We start from the raw sequence: 19788 nt of genomic DNA on the forward strand, positions 1-19788 counted from the left end.
GAGATTATGGTTGTTGGTGTGGACAGTAACAGTGAAGTCCAGGTTTTGGTTGCAGAAGCGCTGGTTGTTGATTGTGAGGTTGATGGGTATGGAGGATGTTTCCCCCAGGTAGAAGCCACCACAGATGCTGTAGGTGAAGATATAAATGAGGTTAGAGGTGTGGCAGGTTCCTTTGTCAGTGGCAGTGTAGATCTGGAGGGTGCGGGAAGTGGCAAAAATGGGGCAGGTTTTGCACTTTGGCCAGTTGCATTTGTGGGTTGGGGGTAGGGTGGACCAGGATGTTTTGGAGGTTGGGGGCATTTGAAAACAACTCTGGGCTTGTCGGGGAAGATGTTTCTGGTGTCAGGATCACTGTGGAGGATGGGAAGGAGGGAACATAGAGTGTGTCTGATTTTGTTGGTGCGGGTGATATTGGGTGACAAGTACAGGTTGGTTGGTGGCAGGTTTCTTGGTGGAGGTGTATGAAGCAGCTTGGGATATTTGTTTTGTGACCAAAGTGGAAGGATTATTTTTGAGTTTGTGATCTGACATTCTTTTGCATAAAATTGGTAAAACTTGCATGGTGTAAATGTTTTGTTTACTTTTTATATTATGGGGTTAGAATTCAGGATGAAATTTTGTGAAAATAAGCTTATTTAATTTTAGATCTAAATCAGATTAAAGTTTTCTTTCCAGTTCTTATGTATGCCTACTTTTTTTCAGGTTGTATCAAAGAATATCCTGCATAGATTTTATCTCACTTTGATTTTATATGACCTGTGGAATCAGAAAACAGTTTGGCAAGTAGCAGAGAAATATCAGCTGCATAGAGGTCTAGTTCAAAATCTTCTCACTGCTGCTGCATCATTTTCATCCTGTGTTTTGCACTTTGTTGAAGTAAGTTAAACAAAATTAGAATAGGTAATGATTTTTTATTATGTAGTCAACTGCATCTGAAAGGCAAATGCATAATAATATGTGCGTAGTTATAAAATAAAGTAGGAAATTTACTTTTTTCGGGACTGATTTCAATACTCATAATTATTTAACAGGAAAAAATCTTTGTATATAAGAATTTTACTGATTCTGATATCAGTTCTAATATGCCATTCTCTGCCAATATTCATACATCAGAAATTGGACTTGTCACATCCCTGCACAATTTAATATGAAGCAACTACTTTTATATATATTTCAACCAACTAGTGAAGGTCACTCCTAATCATGACCAAGTTATAGTTATCCTCGCAGCCCCTAACCTAACCATCAACCAGTGCTGTTAATTTGGTATTTTCCCGCCAATTAATGTGTAGAATTTATGTCTTGAGAAACAGACGTTGACTGCGATTTTGCGAATTTTCACAGAATCAGCTTCCAATAAAGTACTAATGTTGTTTTTTTGAACTGAGACAATCACTGGTTAGCATGTAATGTAAGAAATTACAAATGAAGGGCTCAGGTGTAAATCATGGTAAGTGACATTTTGTTAATTTTTGAGTTACAAAGTAAATGTGCCATCCTTCAATTTTTGAGTGAAATTGCCATGTCATACAATTTACATTGGTCTCAGTGAAGCCTTGTGAAATTGGTAAACATAACAGGAAAACAATTTATCTACAGTATAGCTTCTAATAACTTTTCTCAATGAACTCAGAAATGACCGAAATGTCACTTACCATGTTTGACACCCGAGCCCTTCAAATAGTGAGAATAGGAACTCAGTACGAGACACTTTTTCAGATTTAATTTCCTGGCATAAGAACAAATTAAATGTGTAACATTTTTGATATTGGCAGTTGCAGTTCTCTCAGCTTTAGCATAAGTTCTCTGTGCTGTTCACAGCTGCAGATTACATCTGTAAATCTTTTCCTGGATTTTGTTAGAAAAGTAGCATTTGGCCTATATGTGATTTTTTTTTATATATAGCAGTGTACATTGTATACTGTTCTCTTTGTAACTGAGCAGTCAGTATGTTCTGTAATGCATCGGGTGCCCCCCGATGGCGCAGTGGTTGCGTTGTTGCCTTGTAATCAAGGTATCCCAGGTTCGATTCCTGGTGGAGGCACATAGTGGTTCGGATCCCACTTTAAATTGTAGGTCCAGTCCCGATTAGCCTTACTGTACATAAAGTGGACTTAAAACAACAAATCAATCAATCAATGTAATGCATTGGAGGTTTATTTAGTGTGGCCAAAGCAGACCTGCTTTGATGGCATGTACCAGAGTGACTGACATATTGACTGTGTAACACAATACAATTCCCTGAAGATGGAGACATTTGATAAAATTCCTATGTATTTCCTGTGTGTGCCAAATAGCAATGTATGCTACAGGTGTTTTTTTTTCTGTCTCCTTGACTTTTCCCTTAGTAGGATCTGCCTGTAATCAAGGGCCAGTTGTTGGGGCACATAACTGCTAATTCATCTTAGGTATCATCCATTCATTTCTGAAACAGCTGCCTGCTTGCCATCATGTATTGTAGGTTAATGGACTAATTTATAGGTTCTTGTGAAAAGAACATGAATGGGAGTTTGTGATTCTGATTTGTGTTTACTGTTGTCAGGAAGGTAGTCACCATGTTTCACAGCTAAGACAATGAAATCATATGTCCTACAAATAATGTGTAAGATTGATAAACCCTCATAATCATTCCGTACTTTTTTCAACATGGGATTGACTGTAAGTTTGATAGAAAGAAATTGAACAAATCCTTATTTTGAGGTGCAGGCTGAGCGTATTATTTAACACCTTGACTGCCACAATAGATGAAAAAAAATCCTTGGGGCTCACGATATTTTATTATGAGAATATAATAAAAACATTGAAAGCTATATATTTTTTGATGATAAGATGAAACATTGTTACAGTATTTATTATTTTTGCATATGCATGAGTCATATGCAACTCAGGCAGCGCTAGAATAAATTATTATGCTGCATACCACGTGAGTTATATTTGACTCACAGCATATTATTGTTTTTCAAGCATTGTTATTGTTTGTTTTCTGGGAATTGTTTTCTTCTGAGCATTGTTAGTGTTTTTTTCTGATCATTGAGTCTTTTGTTATTTGCAACATGACTTTGCTGTATACTATTGTATCGATGTCGTTCGAGGAGCTGGCCAGCAATAAATCAAATCCAAATACATAATCAGAAAAAAATGAAAACAGTTCATGAGTGAAAATGTTTTTTTGTTTTCTTGTCAGATTGAAGTGAAATTTAAAGGCAAAAATAAATATAAAAGAAGATAATGTACATCCTCAGGGTTGCTATGTGTCTGGAAAACCTGGAAATGTCAGGGAATTTGGCTTGTCAGGGAAAAAAATCAGAGAATTTTGCAGATCGTCTGGAATTTACGTGCATTTTGGAGTCTGCAAAACAAAAAGTTGCAAAATGAACAAGCAGTTCACTTCCACTTCTGGATTCGGTTCTTGTGATTCCACTCCCAAAAAAGATTCAGTTTAGAAACTTATTTCTTTATTCATACTATGGGAATGAGAGACGCGGTAATAGATAATTAAGGTACTCACGTTTTCCGCGAAGCTGTTTTACATTATTTTCTATTCAATTTCTAACTCCAAAATAGCTGACCAACTAAACAAACATAAACGGTACTTCCTCTCCCCCCTCAGCAGTCCAGGCATCTATGATGCTGAATGCGAGTGCAAGGCTCATTACATCGGCAGATCCATCAGGCCCGTCAGTGAGAGAATTCAGCAGCACCTATCAAATGCAAAAACTGCCCAACCCACCACCAGACTTGCCAAGCATATCAAATTCCACAACCATAAAATTGAGAAAGTACATGTAGAGAAAATCTTTATTAATAGAGGGTTGGACCACCCTGTGACTGAAGTACACTTTGTATGCGACGTGGGATGGACGCATAGAGGTCATGCTCAATGTTTAAGGGAATAAGAAGCCATTCTTCCTCCAGAGCAGTCTCCAATTCCGAAAGTGTGGCTGGAGGCGGACTTCGAGCACGAAGTTTGGACTCCAAATATCCCCACAAATGTTCTTTAATGTTCAGGTCAGGAGACTGTGGGGGCCATTCAAGATGTCCTACTTCATCGTCATGTTCTTCAAACCATGTTTGGACATACCCAGCAGTGTGGATAGGAGCGTTGTCGTCTTGAAAAAGCGGTCGGTCCCCAGGAAATAAAGTCTGGACAAAAGGATGGAGATGATCCCCCAGAATGCTGCGATAGTGACTGGCATTGATCTTCCCATGCAGAAAAACAAGTGGTCCGACACCATGCCAAGATATCGTGCCCCATACCATAATGGACCCACCTCCATGCTTCACAGTCGGCAAGAGGCAGTCAGGATGAAATGCATCTCGAGGCGTTCTCCACACATAAACGCGCCCCGTGGTCTGAAATAATGTGAATGTTGATTCATCAGACCAGATGACTTGTTGCCACTGCTGTGGGGACCAACTTCTGTGAGCTCTGCACCATTAGCGTCGCTTGACAGCATTACGTGATGTCACCAATGGCTTACGAATTGCCACTCGGCCATGAATGTTTGCAGCATGGAGTTTCCTTTTGACAGTTTTGGTTGAAATGGGGTCCTGGAGATGCCTGTTCATTTCAGATGTTATCTCGGATAACGATTGCTTGTGCTTTCGGGCCACTATGCGCTTCAACACCCTCCTATCCCGAGCAGCAAGCTTTGTCTTTCGTCCACTGTTGTGCTTTGAAGACGCCATCTTACCTTGTGTTGTGTACGCTGTCATAACGGCTGATACTGTGCTCCTTGCACACCCAACAAGCTTTTAGGTTTCAGTCACCGTGGCTCCAGCTGAACGTGCTCCAACAATCATGCCTCTTTGGAACTCTGTCAGCTCTGACATTGCAGTGTCTCTTGAGAGCGTATGATAGACGAATGCACCACCAATGACTGCTGTTGGCAAACTAATACCTTCCCCTTCACAGCCACTAGGTGGCAGACTTCAGTGCCAGGTGGTGCTGCTGTACTGCCGGTGTGAAATGTGGCATACTTTTTCACAGGTGTTTGTATTATTTTGTCCCCCATCTGTACATGCGACAGCAGCACACCTAGCGGTGATTTAAGAAAAAACAACTTAAACGTGCCAAGCAACAACACAACGAATTCCAACGAGGATGGTAGCAGTGGCTACCAAAATTAATAGAAAATAATGTAAAACAGCTTCACGGAAAACGTGAGTACCTTAATTGTTTCTTTAGTTCTTATGATTCTCATTCTTGTGCAACATTATGGTTCCTTTGAATTTCCGTAATAAATTTTCACTTTTATAATACTAGATATTAGAAGGAATATCAAATTAAAACTTTCAGTCCAGATATCTGATTGATAACTAAAGTACATTTCCTATAGAATTCCTATATGGAACAAAAATTTCTCCAGATGCTGTGTACTTACAAATGTAAGCAAAAAAAAGCAGCATTTTATACGACACTATAAATCTGCCAGAAAATGAAAAATTGTGTATGGTTTATGAACTTTTTCTGTTGTTTTTATATTGTGGAGATCTGTTATGGTGAAATAATATACGTACCTCTGTTACCTTAGCCTGAAGGCTAGATGCACGTGATTGTAGCACCCAATACATTTTATGCCGATTGTAGTTTTGCATTTTACTCTTCAAATTTTCACGTTTTCTTGTGTGTGTAGAATAAAAGTAGCTAAAAAAAAAGTTGTGAAAATGAATAGTAATTCATAATAATTAATAATTATAATCCATTAATAATTAATGGATTATATATTTAATTTAAAAACTCATGGTTCAAAAGCAAAAATCATGATGATAAGCATGTCTGGAAAAATGTTGTTTTTGGACTGGAAAACCTGTAAATGTCAGAGAATTTCATAATCAAAAAATCGTAGCAACAATCATGTCACGAGGCCCCGGGCATAAAACTAGTGTGAGTTAAATACAACTCACGTGGCAGTTAACATGTTAAGCAAGAGAGACACAAATCATTTTCCAACTCTCTTATGCAAAAGTACAAGATGGTTGATTTGTCAGGCTGTCTACTTGTCCAAGACTGTCAACTTTTTTTTTTGGCTGGATACACTCTGATTATATTTGATGTAAAATAATGGAATGTATTTTTCTTTGAAGGAACTGGAAGAGTTTTGGGCTTTGCAAGACATTATGGTAAAGTTTTCACAACGCTTGTCTTACTGCTGCACAGCAGAGTTGTTGTCATTGATGGAACTGCCAGCTGTGAAGAAGGTAGGCGAGAGGCTGTTATATATCTGCATTTTCTGTATGAGATTCTCACCTGTGTAATCAGTGTATTTTGCCAGATACCTTTGGAATTATGTCCGTCGCCTTGTAATCAAAGGGATCCAGATTCAATGTTTTGATCCCACATAAACTATAGGAACTCAATTAAAAGGCAGTATATTTAACACAAAATGTGAAATAACACACTGTAATGTTAATTTTTCGAGTTTTTGAAATGTATGAGGTGCATTTTCTTACCATGTTTTGTCACAAAATGATGCGAAATGAACTGCAAAATGCAAAATTAACTCTTCAACATGAAATTTAGAGTTTATTTACCGACGCGACACTTTCTGAAGTCTGAATTATTCTGCAAGTTATGCAAATCATGGAAAATTGATTAATTCTGCTGTAAATATTTGAAAAGCAAAAATGTACTCGTTTACACAGGAATAAACTTACTACTCTGATAATTACATAAATGTACTATTAGAAGGGAAATGTTTCTTTTGTGTAATAAGTGTTGTTTTTATATCAAATTTAAGGTTTTATTAACCATTTTAACACCAATATGCCATTTTTATATCGCTCTTGACACCAAAATCTTGATGTTTTATTCACCATAAATACGTGGCTCTACCAATTTGCCACTTTTAACCTGAAGTCGGCTTAAAACAAATTTTGCATTTTGTAGATGCATTTGATGTCACAGTTTCTTTTTCTAAGGCAAGATACCTCGGAACAATCCGATTCATACACTGATTAAGGAGATTCATGTGTGGAATATTTATCACTTTGTCAGCACCAACTTTGGTAGCAAAAATTTGCTATTACCACATTTGTACAAACATACACCCCCATAGACAAGGTGAGTCTGAAACTTCATTACAGACTGATAGTTTCAAAACTGATGATAAAATACAGAAACTCACAGTGTCACCTCACAAAACCAAATGAATTTAAACATGCACAGAAACACATTATTGGCTCCCCATATCGAAAAATGTTTCCTACAACATTTTCTCAAAATATCCTATTATAACACAATTTACAAATTTACAAAATTTGTACTTGGTACAGAGTCTGAAGAAGATCTTGCTGGAAGATTGAAACGTTACGTTTAGTTTTTTTTAAAATAAAATAAATTTCTGCCTTGGTCAGCATATTGAGTTTTTCAAAATATCCTATGTCACAAGGGATCACTCGGGCACCATCACCCATTTAAAATTCTCAAGTTACCCATCACCTCTATGGTGCCACTGCAGATTTGCAAAATGCTACCATTCCACTTGCCTTATGGGTTTGCATATATAAGATTTTTATCATTTGTTCTCAGTTTTGAAAATATTAGCCTGCTACTATGTTGGAGACTCAGTGAAACCTTAAATCAGTTTTTGGGCACCTATTTGAAAACCATTACCCAAACCAATTTTTTTTCCCCTTCAAAAAGCTTTTTTCGAAGTAGGAAATTTGTAAACAAGGTGCCACTCGATCGACCCCCCTTTACCATTTGAATTATTTTAAAATACACCCTCTTTGTTTTTTGCTCCCACCATTCAACTTGTCGTGTCCATTTTAGTAGATTGACGTTAATGCATTCTGCAATTTATTATTCTTTCAGGAACTATTAGCCTGTTACAAAGATTAAGACTCATCTTATATACAGGATAATATAAAGCCTGTGAAAGATTTAAAAAATCGGTTTAATTAAATGGCTGAGTTCCATTCATGTAATAAATGCCCTAAGTAAAAGACAAACTCTCCAAGGCTTTTACAGTTCTCATAATGTTCAATATGTTCACCCTTTGTCACATGGCATGCATCTTAGTGTAGGGTCCGGCAATATATGTATATCTACCATTTTAATATACCAGGTGATCTGTTCGTAATGTTATAAAAGTAACACGAGGTTAATGTACATATGTCTGAACAGTTTGCCGTACTCTAAGCAGTAAGGTCGTAAGTTTCGAGTGAGCGGAAGTTTGCAGACTTCAACGACGTGGTAGCGCTAGCATGCATGCATGAGAGACAAAATGGTGCTCATGTCACAGCAGCATGCTCAGTGCGTCATATGGTATGCAAAATTGGGATACTGGATACCATCATCTTTCAACAGGACCTTGCTCCGGCATATTAGGCTCTCATAGTGCAGGATCATCTTAATGGGATATTTGATGGTGTGGCCGTGGTGGACCCATCCCATGCCCTGCGAATAGCCCGGACTTAATGCCTCGAGATTTTTTTGTGTGGGGGTACGTCAAGTCATTGGTATATGCACAAAAGCCACAAACTGAAGCCAACTTGCGACTGCAGATGAGAGCAGCCTTTCAACAAATCACTCCAGAAATGCTGCATATCACATGGCGCACCATATCTGCACGGTATGAACTATGTCGTGTCAGCAATGGAGGACTTGTTGAGTGCTCATGTGCTGGGATACAAAAACTGTGACTCTCCTACACATGTATGTACCATTAACAGGCAATAAATTTGAATGGTTTCTGGTATACCTTCAGTAAAAAAAGGTACCCGGAATTTGACTGGTAAAAGTCCCACATTGGAGGTATCAAGAATTCATTTTGTAAGTAGGATGACAGCACTGTACTGAATGACCACGCAGAGGGGTAGAGTAATCTATCCATCAGTTTGTGCACAGCAGCTGTTTATGTTAGTTGTGTTGACTAGTGTCCTGTGATTTGCAGAATGGAGACAAATATCAAGCAAAGAATTTGTTTGAAATTTTGTGTTGCCAACGGACTGTCGTGTGCTGAATCGTTGAAAATTCTACAATGGTGATTCGTGTCTGTCGAAAACACAAGCGTATGCATGGTACAAGACTTTCAAAGAAGGCAGAGAAGTTGTTGCTGATTTGCCCCGTTCTGGTCGACCTTCCACGTCGACGACTGACGAAAATGTCTGAATAATCAGGACAATGGTGCTTGAAAACCGGCATGTGAGAGTGAGAGAGGTGGCTCGTGAGCTTGGCATATCACACATGTCCGTTCACAACATTTTGACTGATGTGTTAGGTATGAAATGTGTCACGGCCCGACTTGTTCCGAAGGAACTGAATTTCCTGCAAAAAGCACATTGCAGGGATGTTGCTGAAGACATGATTTTACGAGCCACTAGTGACTCAACCTTCATGAAACGCATAACTGGTGATGAGACACGGGTGTATGAGTATGACATGCAAAGAGGTCAACAATCTTCGGAATGGCACGTCGAAAATGAACCAAAACCCAAAAAACCACGCCAAAGTCGCTCAAAAATTAAGGTCATGCTCGTTGTTTTCTTCGATTATCGTGGTGTTGTGTACTCAGAATACCTTCCAGCGGGACAAACTGTGAATAAAGAATTTTATGTGACCGTTATGAGGCATCTGCGTGAGAATGTTCGCCGAAAGAGACCAGAGTTATGGAAAAACAATTCTTGGATTTTGCACCACAATAATGCATCGTCGCACACGTCAAAAACTCAACACATGTCCTCGCCCAAGCCCCAAATTCTCCAGATATGGCTCCATGTGATATTTTCTCTTTCCGCAACTCAAGTTACCAATTCGGGGAAGGCGTTTTGAATCAATTGAATCCACTAAAGGAAATTCGCAGAAGGAATTCTGTGTTTGAAAAGTGTTTTGAAGACTGGGTTAAGCATTGGCATATGTGTGTTGCATCTGATGGGTCCTATTTTGAAGGCAACAAAATAAATGTTGATGATTAACCACGTATTTTGTGTTTTATTCACAAATTCCGGGTACTCTTTGTACATAGTAGTGTAACATAATACAGCTAATGTAAAGCAAGATAGTGGTAATTGATAAAGTAAAAGTAAAGTAAAGTGCTCCCCTGTGCATAGCACCACGCCATGAAGGCGTATAGGGGGTGTGGGGGTAACGCCCCACACTTTCTTGATCCGGTCGTGAGTGGGGGTGATGTGATCAGCATCACGCCCCTGACCGCCTTTACCCCCCAGGGTTTCCCCCAGGTACCCATGTTATTCGACGCTGGGTGGGCGCCGGGGCCGCTTTCACCGTTAGAAAAGTTCCCGGATTTGAACCGGCCGGGGATCGAACCCGGGACCTTGAGCATGGTAGTCAGACGCGTTACCGACTGAGCCACCGCGGTAATTGATAGATAACGTAATGCCATTTGTAACACAATAAGACAACACTGTTCACTTTGTCTTATTTTTTTTAAAATCACATCAGGTAGATAGCCACCATTTCGTGCTGTATACTACGGAGTCAACGAACAAAATTATCCATTACAGACACCAGCATTGCGTGTGGAATTGGCTGGACTTCTTCCCTAACTCTTCTCTTCAGGGTCTCTAAGTTAGGGATACGTGTTCGAAAACTTGGGTCTTGAGGTACCCCCAGAGGAAGAAATCACAGGCAGTCAGTGTGTGCTGTGCAGCTATCATATAATGTACTATACAAGACTTTTAAAATACGCTTCTACCACAAAAGCAGCATCTTCAGGGATCAAACGCTGCATTGCTTTGGAAATGGCATCCCTCGTACTCCCTAGAATGTTGGGTTTCATCCCTACTGCAAGGCCATAGGGAATACCAACCTTTTAAAGTGGTAGATATACAGAGTCCATCAAAAAAATGTATACACAATTTAACGAACACTAATTCTTTATTGTGTATTAGTACTGAACTAAATTACATATCAGAGGTTTAATACACCTGTTCACAGGTTTAATCCAAGCTTTCTGCACCTGTTCACATGTTTAATACAGTCATCCTGCACCTTCATGTTAAGTTACTTGAGGTGTTCAAAATGGCTGCTGTTAGCGGCCAGACATATACCACAACTGCAAATGTTTACTTGAACAACGTTGGTCAATGTGTCCGTGGGGATTTCTGCAAATGCTGCTGAAATTTCTTCACGAAAGGCCTCCAGAGTAGGTAGTTTCCTGCGATACACAACATCCTTCAAGTTCCCCCAAAGGTAAAATTCAGCGGTGTTAAATCTGATGAACATGGTGGGAACTCAAATGCACCTCTTCGTCCTATCCAGTGTCCCGGCAGATTCGCATCTAGGAAAGCCTGCATGCCTGGGTGGTCGTCTTGTTGGTAGAAGAACTCATTGTTTCAATAAAGTTCACGTGTAGCTGTCAAAATTGATGTGCGTAGCATTTCCAGATAACCTGGTACCAGTAACTGTACCTTCAAAGAAAAAGGGTCCTATTAAACCCCTATATGACAGTCCACACCAGACAGTCACCCTCGGGAGATTGACTGCCTTGTCGACATGAACGTGAGGATTTTCTGGTGCCCAATAAACACAATTATGACGATTCATTGTACCGTTTAGTTTGAATTGGACCTCATCAGACCACACAATCTTCATCCTCACCTGCATTATGCTGAAACCATTCGCAGGACCCTCCTCATTTAATGCGTGCATTAATCTTGGTACCTACACTTTCCTCTTGGCGGCTTTCAGAATGCGTCGTACACTTGCGCTGTTAACCCGTCTCATGAGCATATTGTGTAGCAGACTTCTGAGGCGACGTTGCAAACTTTTGTAAGACCATAGCCGAAGAAGCAATTTTTGTAGCTGTACGAGGTTTTCCTGATTTTCCCTTGTGCACATCACAAATGGTACCATACGTCTCAAACTTATCACAGAGCCATTTAATTGTCAAGCATGTTGGAGGTTGTGTTGCAAACTCACGCACGTTGAACTTAAACAATATTTTCCAACTTGAACCACCACTTTAAAATTAGCTTCCATTCCTCAAACATCAGGCATGCAGTGGCCATTTTGATTCACTATCATACGTCACGTGTTGGTCAAGAGAGCCATACGGGTACCGACATCTGTTGATAAAACACCATACTACATGTTCCGCAGATAATTCAATGCAACTCTAAAAACAATAGGCAGATACCATCAGTTAAAAAGAGTATACATTTTTTGATGGACTCTGTATATTGCTGGACCCTATATAGTCAACGACTGCGATTCAGATCATCAAGGTCAGTAATTTCCTGTTCCATGTCATTATGCTGTTGTGCACTTGTGGATTCTTCTGGTACTAGGCACGTAAAGTTTGTTGGATACTCACAATCGATTGGCTGCATGCAAACTGAAGCCCATTTGCGTCAGCTGTTTTTACAACTATGCCAGCACAAAGAGAAAAAAATCCGTTTTTATCTTCCACTTGATGTATGATTTGTTACATGTTTCTGAATCATTTAATTATACCATTTTTTTATTCTTTAACACACTTTGTAATTACTGTCTGTGTGTATTAAATGAATCAATTAATATTCCATGATTAAATAAACATAGAAACAATATGTATGTGCACATTAGATATTACAGTAGAACCTTGATTTTATGTTTTTCAGGGGACCAAGCTGAAGAAACTTAAAATGCGGGGAAACATAAAATCAAGGAAAATTTTATAACATTTTGGTATGTTGGGAGCATCAACATTGAATGTATAATGTGGGAAAATGTAAAATTGGGGTTCCACTGTGTACGTTTTTCTTTAAGACTTTTCTAACTCTTTCCATTCTGTAATTTTGTTGCCCATTTGAATCTAACTTTTTATACATACATGTTTACAGGGAAGAGCAAAACAACTTTATTGCGCCGGATACAAAACTCTGCAGGATGTTGCCAAAGCTGAACCAGATGTGTTGGTGAACACCATTGACCACATGCCAAGAAAGACTGCACAGCAAATTGTTTTAGCTGCCAAGGTATGTCATGTGTGTGATCTGACGGAACGAGTGGATTTCATGACTGTTGAAGGTGGTGGATCATTGGTGAAATCTCTCAATCCAATCTGGACACTTCACAGTAGATGTGGTGTGGGAGAAGTCACAAATAAATTGACATTTCTTCATTATACTTTCATGATTTTTATTTCTGTATACTGCATTTACTTTTTTCCAAAATTTTTGACCCCAAAAACTGTGATGTGTATTATGCACACAATAATTCTGACAGCCAACATGAAACCACTCATGTTTTCCCAATGACACTGAGTATAAAACATTTATATCAACAGGCACAAATACAAATTACCAGGCTGGATACATTTACTAATAATAATTAAAAAATAAGCACTATAAAATTGAAATGGCAATTTCCAACGATTTTTCACTTTGTAAGAGAACATTTTGAGATACCGATAAAAGCAGTGCCATTCTGCCAGAATTCGAACATGCACCTCCCATCACACGACATGTGCAGCAGCAGTATTTGTTGTCCAAGATAATAGAAAACTTCCTGGGTGCTGCAAATGCATAACGTAAGGTACCTGAACCCAATATGGCCTTACCTAAGGTTTCCGATTGTTTCTAATGTACAAAATCACAAAGGTAAAACTAATCCCAAGATTCAAAAGGGGGAACATTCTGCACGTTTACTGAAAATTGGAACAAATTCCAAACAATAACATGGGTGCAGGGAAGATTGTACCCAACATGGCCTAGTCATATATTTTCTTCTATCACATCAAAAAATGCAACAGAAATTGTAAAGAAAATGCCACAATGTTGTTTTTATAGGTAGATAAGTATATTCATGCACTTTTATTTACATGATGAAATATGAGATTTGCACAAAGAAATAACATTGTTTATAAACTAACTAGATGATTGCCTTATCCCAACCTTCTATTAGACAGGAAAATAATGAATTCTAACTATAGTGTAAAATGAACTTGAGGTTGAACGTCATTGGAAGTGTCACTATTCATCTTAGCGAACCTGAAAACTATGGATTCCACACTAATATCGATCGATTTCGATTATTTTTACGTCACCCCTTCCCACCCCCCACCCCTAGGGGTGTCTTACCCCCACAGAATTTCTTTTCAGATTGTAAGTCAAATGTGTACCAAGTTTTTTCATCATGAATGTCACAAATTAGCTTAGCAACTCTGAAAACTATGGATTCACACTAATCTAGGTCATTTTTTACATTTTATTCTTCACCCCCCATCCCGATAGGTGATGAAGTTGGAGTTGAACGGCATTGCGAGTGTCACTATTGATCCTAGCAACCCCGAAAACTATGGATTTCACACTAATATAGGTAGTTTTCGATTATTTTTACATGTCACCCCTTCCCGCCCCACCCCTAGTGGTGCCAGCGGTGTCTTGGAGTTGAACGGCATTGGAAGTGTCACTGTTCATCTTAGCAACACTGAAAACTATGGATTCCACACTAATATCAGTCGTTTTCGATTATTTTTACATGTCACCCCTTCCCACCCCCCATCCCCTAGGGGTGCTAGGGGTGTCTTACCCCCACAGTATTTCTTTCCAGGTTGCAAGTGATATGTGTACCAACTTTGGTTGAAATCTCTCCAGGCGTTTGAGAGTTATGCCGGAATAAACATACATACACACACACACACACACATCCATTTTTATATATTAGATAAACAAGGGAGTGAGATGTCACAATTTGTTATCAGAAGACCATGGATTACACATCACAGTCTGGGCAAATGAAAGTTTCTTTATCATCCTTAATGAGTTCCACACACACTACTTGAACATAAAGAGTAACAAATGTCACATTTGCACATGTCAAAGAGTAACAAATGTCACATTTGCGCATGTCTTTCACGATATATTCCTATGTACGCCATATTGAGTACACCTTACATAGTGCTCTTTTTTCCTTCGTTATAAACAGTACTTTAGATTAAAGTCTAAATTAAATACATTGTTGTAAAGTACAAATTATGAGCTATTGTAATATGTACTACAGATATAAACACCTATCACTTGGAAGATGTAGTGAACAATAACTTCCATATGCAATATTAGATCACAGAACACAATCACAAGGTCCAGCTATTTCGCTTCTTTGTCTTCAAGTTACTGTACTATAGGTACAGCCAAGAGGTTCAATCACTAACGTCATCTGTTGAATTAATCTTGTAACTACTTGTAAATAGCAAATAGGCCATATTGGGTTCAGGTACCTTAATTGTCATCTCGCTTTCGTCTAATACAGAATAAACAATATGGTTACAGAAGTGAAAGCTTTGGGATGGTAAATACAGTGGGGGGAGGTGGCATTGGTTGGTGACTCCTTGTATACACAAGACAATATTGTTCCACATAGGAGTAGGTGACTCATTGAATAGGTATGATGTCATTCACTCTTGATCAGCATAGCAACAGCTTTACAATCGACTCATTGCAGATTGAAGATGGTGATCATAATCGATTTTACAACCAAAACAATGGAGAATGTAATTTTTATTAATATTTTAGCATAAGAAAGGCATTTTTCCAGGGGGGGGGGGGGTAAACGAGGTATATTACCCCGTAATAGTCAATATGCTGACCAAGGCAGAAATTTATTTTATTTTAAAACATAATCTAAACTTAACGTTTCAACCTTCTAGCAAGGTCTTCTTCAGACTCTGTACCAAGTACAATGCACGTATAAAATAAATTTCTGCCTTGGTCAGCATATTGAGTTTTTCATATCATGGTCATGGAAACAAGGCTTAATGGTGTTATACCCGTAATAGTGTTTCACCCTCAAAAAACACCACTCGAGTTTGAAATTATCACGTTCCTTCATCCTCATTATAATAATTGATGTAAATTACTGTGACTGAAATCAACTTATGTGTCTGAAATGCCCCTATATAATTTTATAGAAAATTACATATTTTCAAGCCGATGAAAGTTCCAAGCAACTACAGCGGAGGGGTGCTTTATTTCCTTTGTAATTGAACTATCCTGCTTCGTTCTCATCAAATTTCTTATTATTGACAATCTAACATATTGGTGAATTATACAGAATGCCATCCTCAGTAGGGCCTCCCGATGGCGCAGTAGTAGCGTTGTCGCCTTGTAATCAAGGGGTCCCGGGTTCGATACCCGGTGGAGGCACAAGTGGTTCGGATCCCACTTTAAACTGTAGGTCCAGTCCCGATTAGCCTTACTGTGCATAAAGTGGACTTAAAACACCAAATCAACCAACCAACCATCCTCAGTAATTGAAGGTAATGCTTATGCTGAGGTGTCACGTCCCCTCCCCATCTGCTAGAAGAAAAAATATGTAAAACCCACGTTGTGAAGCCAGATGTTCTGCCTAGTAAGGCATGGACGTGTCATTGTGTATGTGCCATCTCATGCCATTTCATCGGTTCCTCATTCATTATTATCGTCGTACAATTTACCCATAAAGGCACAAAAGCGATGTAAAATAACCAAATTAGAAATAGATTTTGGGGTGGGATAAAATACAACCATCTAAACATAGTAATATAACAATAGTAAAAATAATAATAATGTCCTAGCACAATTGAGTAGTGTTTGGCATAATTTCACAGTTCAAACATCACTTTCCATGGCTGAGTGGAGGTCCATATGCTCTGATCTACCTCTCCTCTCCATGCTCAAGTAAGATGAGCAGGAAAATCATTTCTGAGCAAGCTCTTTTGGTTCCATAGCAACAGTTTATTAAGGAAATCTCCTGTGAAATTAATAGGTCTGGCAACACTGACTCAGACCATGCTGAAGGCTCTTTTACCCTGCCCTCAACTCCATCCGCGAGTGTTATGAGGTTCTGCACAAGCTATTTTCCCTGTGGTTCCACTATAGATGTTGCATGTGTTTTGTTAACAACAAACAATTAACTGTCTTGTCATCAAACCATGTGGTTCACAATACAGGTCTCTTCTTTTATTCAATACGATTGCATCTGATGATGCAAACAAGAAGTTTTAGAAATATTACTTGCTGTAAAACCAATCAAAGTGTTGTTTAGACATTAAATAATGAATATTAATGTATTTTATAGCACAAGCTGCAAGACAGTTTCTTGTATCATACTGTAAAATATTACACGAGTCAAATGAAAACCTTAAAAGTTCAACAAAAATTACAGGACAGTCTCATGGCTGCAACACTTATCATGTGAGCTTCAAAATGCCATTTTTGTCATTTTAACCCATTAACTGTGGCAGAGCTATATGTAGACACTAGTCAAATTGGGCCTTTTTTGCAGAGCATCTATATATAGATGGTATTTCAAAATTAACAGTTCTTGTATTGTGACAAGTCATTCTTATAGATACCACTTGTTTGTGCTATTATTAGTCTATGTGGGCTATTGGCAATCGAAAAGTCCATTGTTGATGCTTTGTCAGTTCCTGAAAAATATTTTTTTGCAACATGTAATTAGAGCTGCGGTAGGTAGACTGCCACATGGGAGACGTGGATTTGATTCCTGGGATGGGTGTTCTGAGGTCAGAATTTTACCAGCCTAGTCCCTGCATAAAGTGGCTCTAGGTCTCTCACAGCCTCAAATCAATGTGTACTTGAGGGTAAAGGCAGCCAGAGCATGGTGCTGATCACATCACCTCCAAAATGGCCGATATCGAGAATGTAGTGGAGGTGTGGGGCCCTACCCTCACATACCCTAAATGTGCCTTGCAGGGGAAACCTTACCTAATATGGAATGTTTGTTTGCGGCAAGTCTTTTTATAATTAGTTTTTGCATTATTTATGATGACACGAATTTGCGGTTGCATCTATATATAGATGATTTTTCTTTTAATCGCGCTTCTCTTCAATGTCGCTACAGGGAAGGGGTTAAAGATGGTGCCTCCTACACACACTTGCACCAGTGGAGGAGTGGTTTCTTGTCCTCTGTCAGCCTAAAACTTACAGAAATTTCTCAGCAAATGATAATTCAATATCTCTGTTCATGCTTACCGCACCAGCAAGTTTACTAATGTTCGACAATGGACTCAGTGCGCAGGCAGATGTGTGGAAAGGCCTTCACAGTGGCTCGTAAGTGACTGCACATGGACCCCAAAGACTTATTCTTCTGAAGGTACGCAGGCACTAAATTCTTCTGAAGGTATGCAGGCACTAAATCAAACTTGAAAATACATGTAGATCAGAAATAGGTCTGTGCTAAAATGCAGCAAATTTGTGCAACCCTACATGCAGAAATCTACTTGACAAGAAAGAAAAACAAATTACGGATTTCATTTGACTCTTCCTTGTAGATATTTCATGTTGTCATGAATTAGTTCCTGTCATCAGCTTCTCTTGAAAGTATGGTGGGTTATTCATTTATTTTGCTTTTCATTCATAGGTTTTACTTTTGGAAAAAGCTGAAACTCTACGGGATGAAGCTGAAGATCTTGAAGGCATAATTTCTTAACACCGAGAACCACTTTTTAGCATTAACACCCATAAGACAAAAATTACGTAGATTATTGAGTGAGGATTAACTCATAACAATATCATTCATCGCTCTTTCCAGAGGTAGAATGAAAATAGTTGATATGCGAGTGTGGACTAAAACTTCATGAAAACACTCATTAGAAAAATTCACCCTTCCGGAAGGCAGGACCAAGGAAGTCCAACTGGAAGATCGTCATATGACATACCCCGATGGATCGGTGAATCTTTTGGGCTACGACTTGCAAAGAAGTGTGTCTCCTTGATCCTAGCGACATATATATCCATAACTACCGTGCCGAAGTGTCTCATTTTCCACATCTGAAAGGGTTACGGAATTATAATTAGTACAGGTGATATGAAGTAGTTTATTTGTTGAATTATTAGGTTCAATTCAATCCCTAGCTACCTAGCTCTCTCCCACATTTGTGTTTCAATATGGAATTTGTAAGCTTTTCCAATTTGACTGGGTCTTTGCAAAGAACGTGAGATAGCAGTGTGAAGCAAAAAACACTGATATAACTTTGAGTACCATTTATTTCAGAACTGAAATTTAGCTTAAAATGTAAAGAAAAAATTGTGATGAGCAGATTGTTTAACTGTGGTTATGTATAATGTATCAGTATTTGTTGATTTGACAAAGAAGCATTTTTATTTCAAACACAATACTTTTGCTTCAAGAAATGTCATACATTGTGTTTGAACTATAGTTAGTTACTCAAAATAGTGGAGAGACCAGTCATCTATATTCACTGATAGGAAAATTGTTATTCAATGAAGGTACCAAATGTAGTAACTGAGTAAAATATTTCTACTGTGTAAATATTACTGTTGTCAATTAGGCAAAATATCAATGTATTTTGTTGTAGAGTATTTCTGATTCATGCCCTAGGCATATGCTCATGAGAGTGGATGTAATTTTTATTTAATTATTTAATTGAACCAGTAATGAAGAACAAAACTATGCAGTTATTTGCTGTGTACGTGATGTTGTATGTTCTTCTGTTAATATGAAAGAAGATATTTTGTAAACAATATAGAATCATGCAGTCAAATATGTAAATAGTGTACATTTGTATTTCATGAACTGTGAAATAAATTAAGCCATTTGGCTTTGTGTGACACATCTAATATTTAAAGTACTGTGGTAATAGTTGTTGCATGATTTTTTCACGTGAACGAGTTCATTCTTTATCTCTGAATTTAAAGGTAATTTGTTTCTGTGATTGGCTTATATGTACAGTACCTTACCCGGATCGACTGTCTATTTCTTATGTACGGGTTTCTAATAGCCAACCGATTCATGTACCAGCAACACACTTTACACTTCATAGTAGCTATACTGATCGTGGCCCAACTAGTGACTCACCTACTTTTTTGCTACATAGCCCT

The 19788-nt window shown here is 38.4% G+C and overlaps 1 protein-coding gene across 1 annotated transcript in view; it reads left to right on the top strand.

The window, feature by feature from the left end:
- The window catches only part of LOC145988930 (helicase POLQ-like), a 108809-nt gene extending 89289 nt beyond the window's left edge, over positions 1-19520 (top strand). The window contains exons 13-16 of the mRNA XM_083124228.1: positions 703-876; positions 6088-6201; positions 12787-12921; positions 18308-19520. Coding sequence (XP_082980354.1) covers positions 703-876; positions 6088-6201; positions 12787-12921; positions 18308-18376 — 492 coding nt within the window. The 3' untranslated portion in view covers positions 18377-19520. The remainder of the gene's footprint in view (positions 1-702; positions 877-6087; positions 6202-12786; positions 12922-18307) is intronic.
- Positions 19521-19788: the final 268 nt, after the last annotated feature.

Source organism: Lepisma saccharinum, chromosome 6 (assembly GCF_977018435.1).
Source record: "Lepisma saccharinum chromosome 6, izLepSacc3.1, whole genome shotgun sequence".
Lineage (NCBI taxonomy): Eukaryota > Metazoa > Arthropoda > Insecta > Zygentoma > Lepismatidae > Lepisma > Lepisma saccharinum.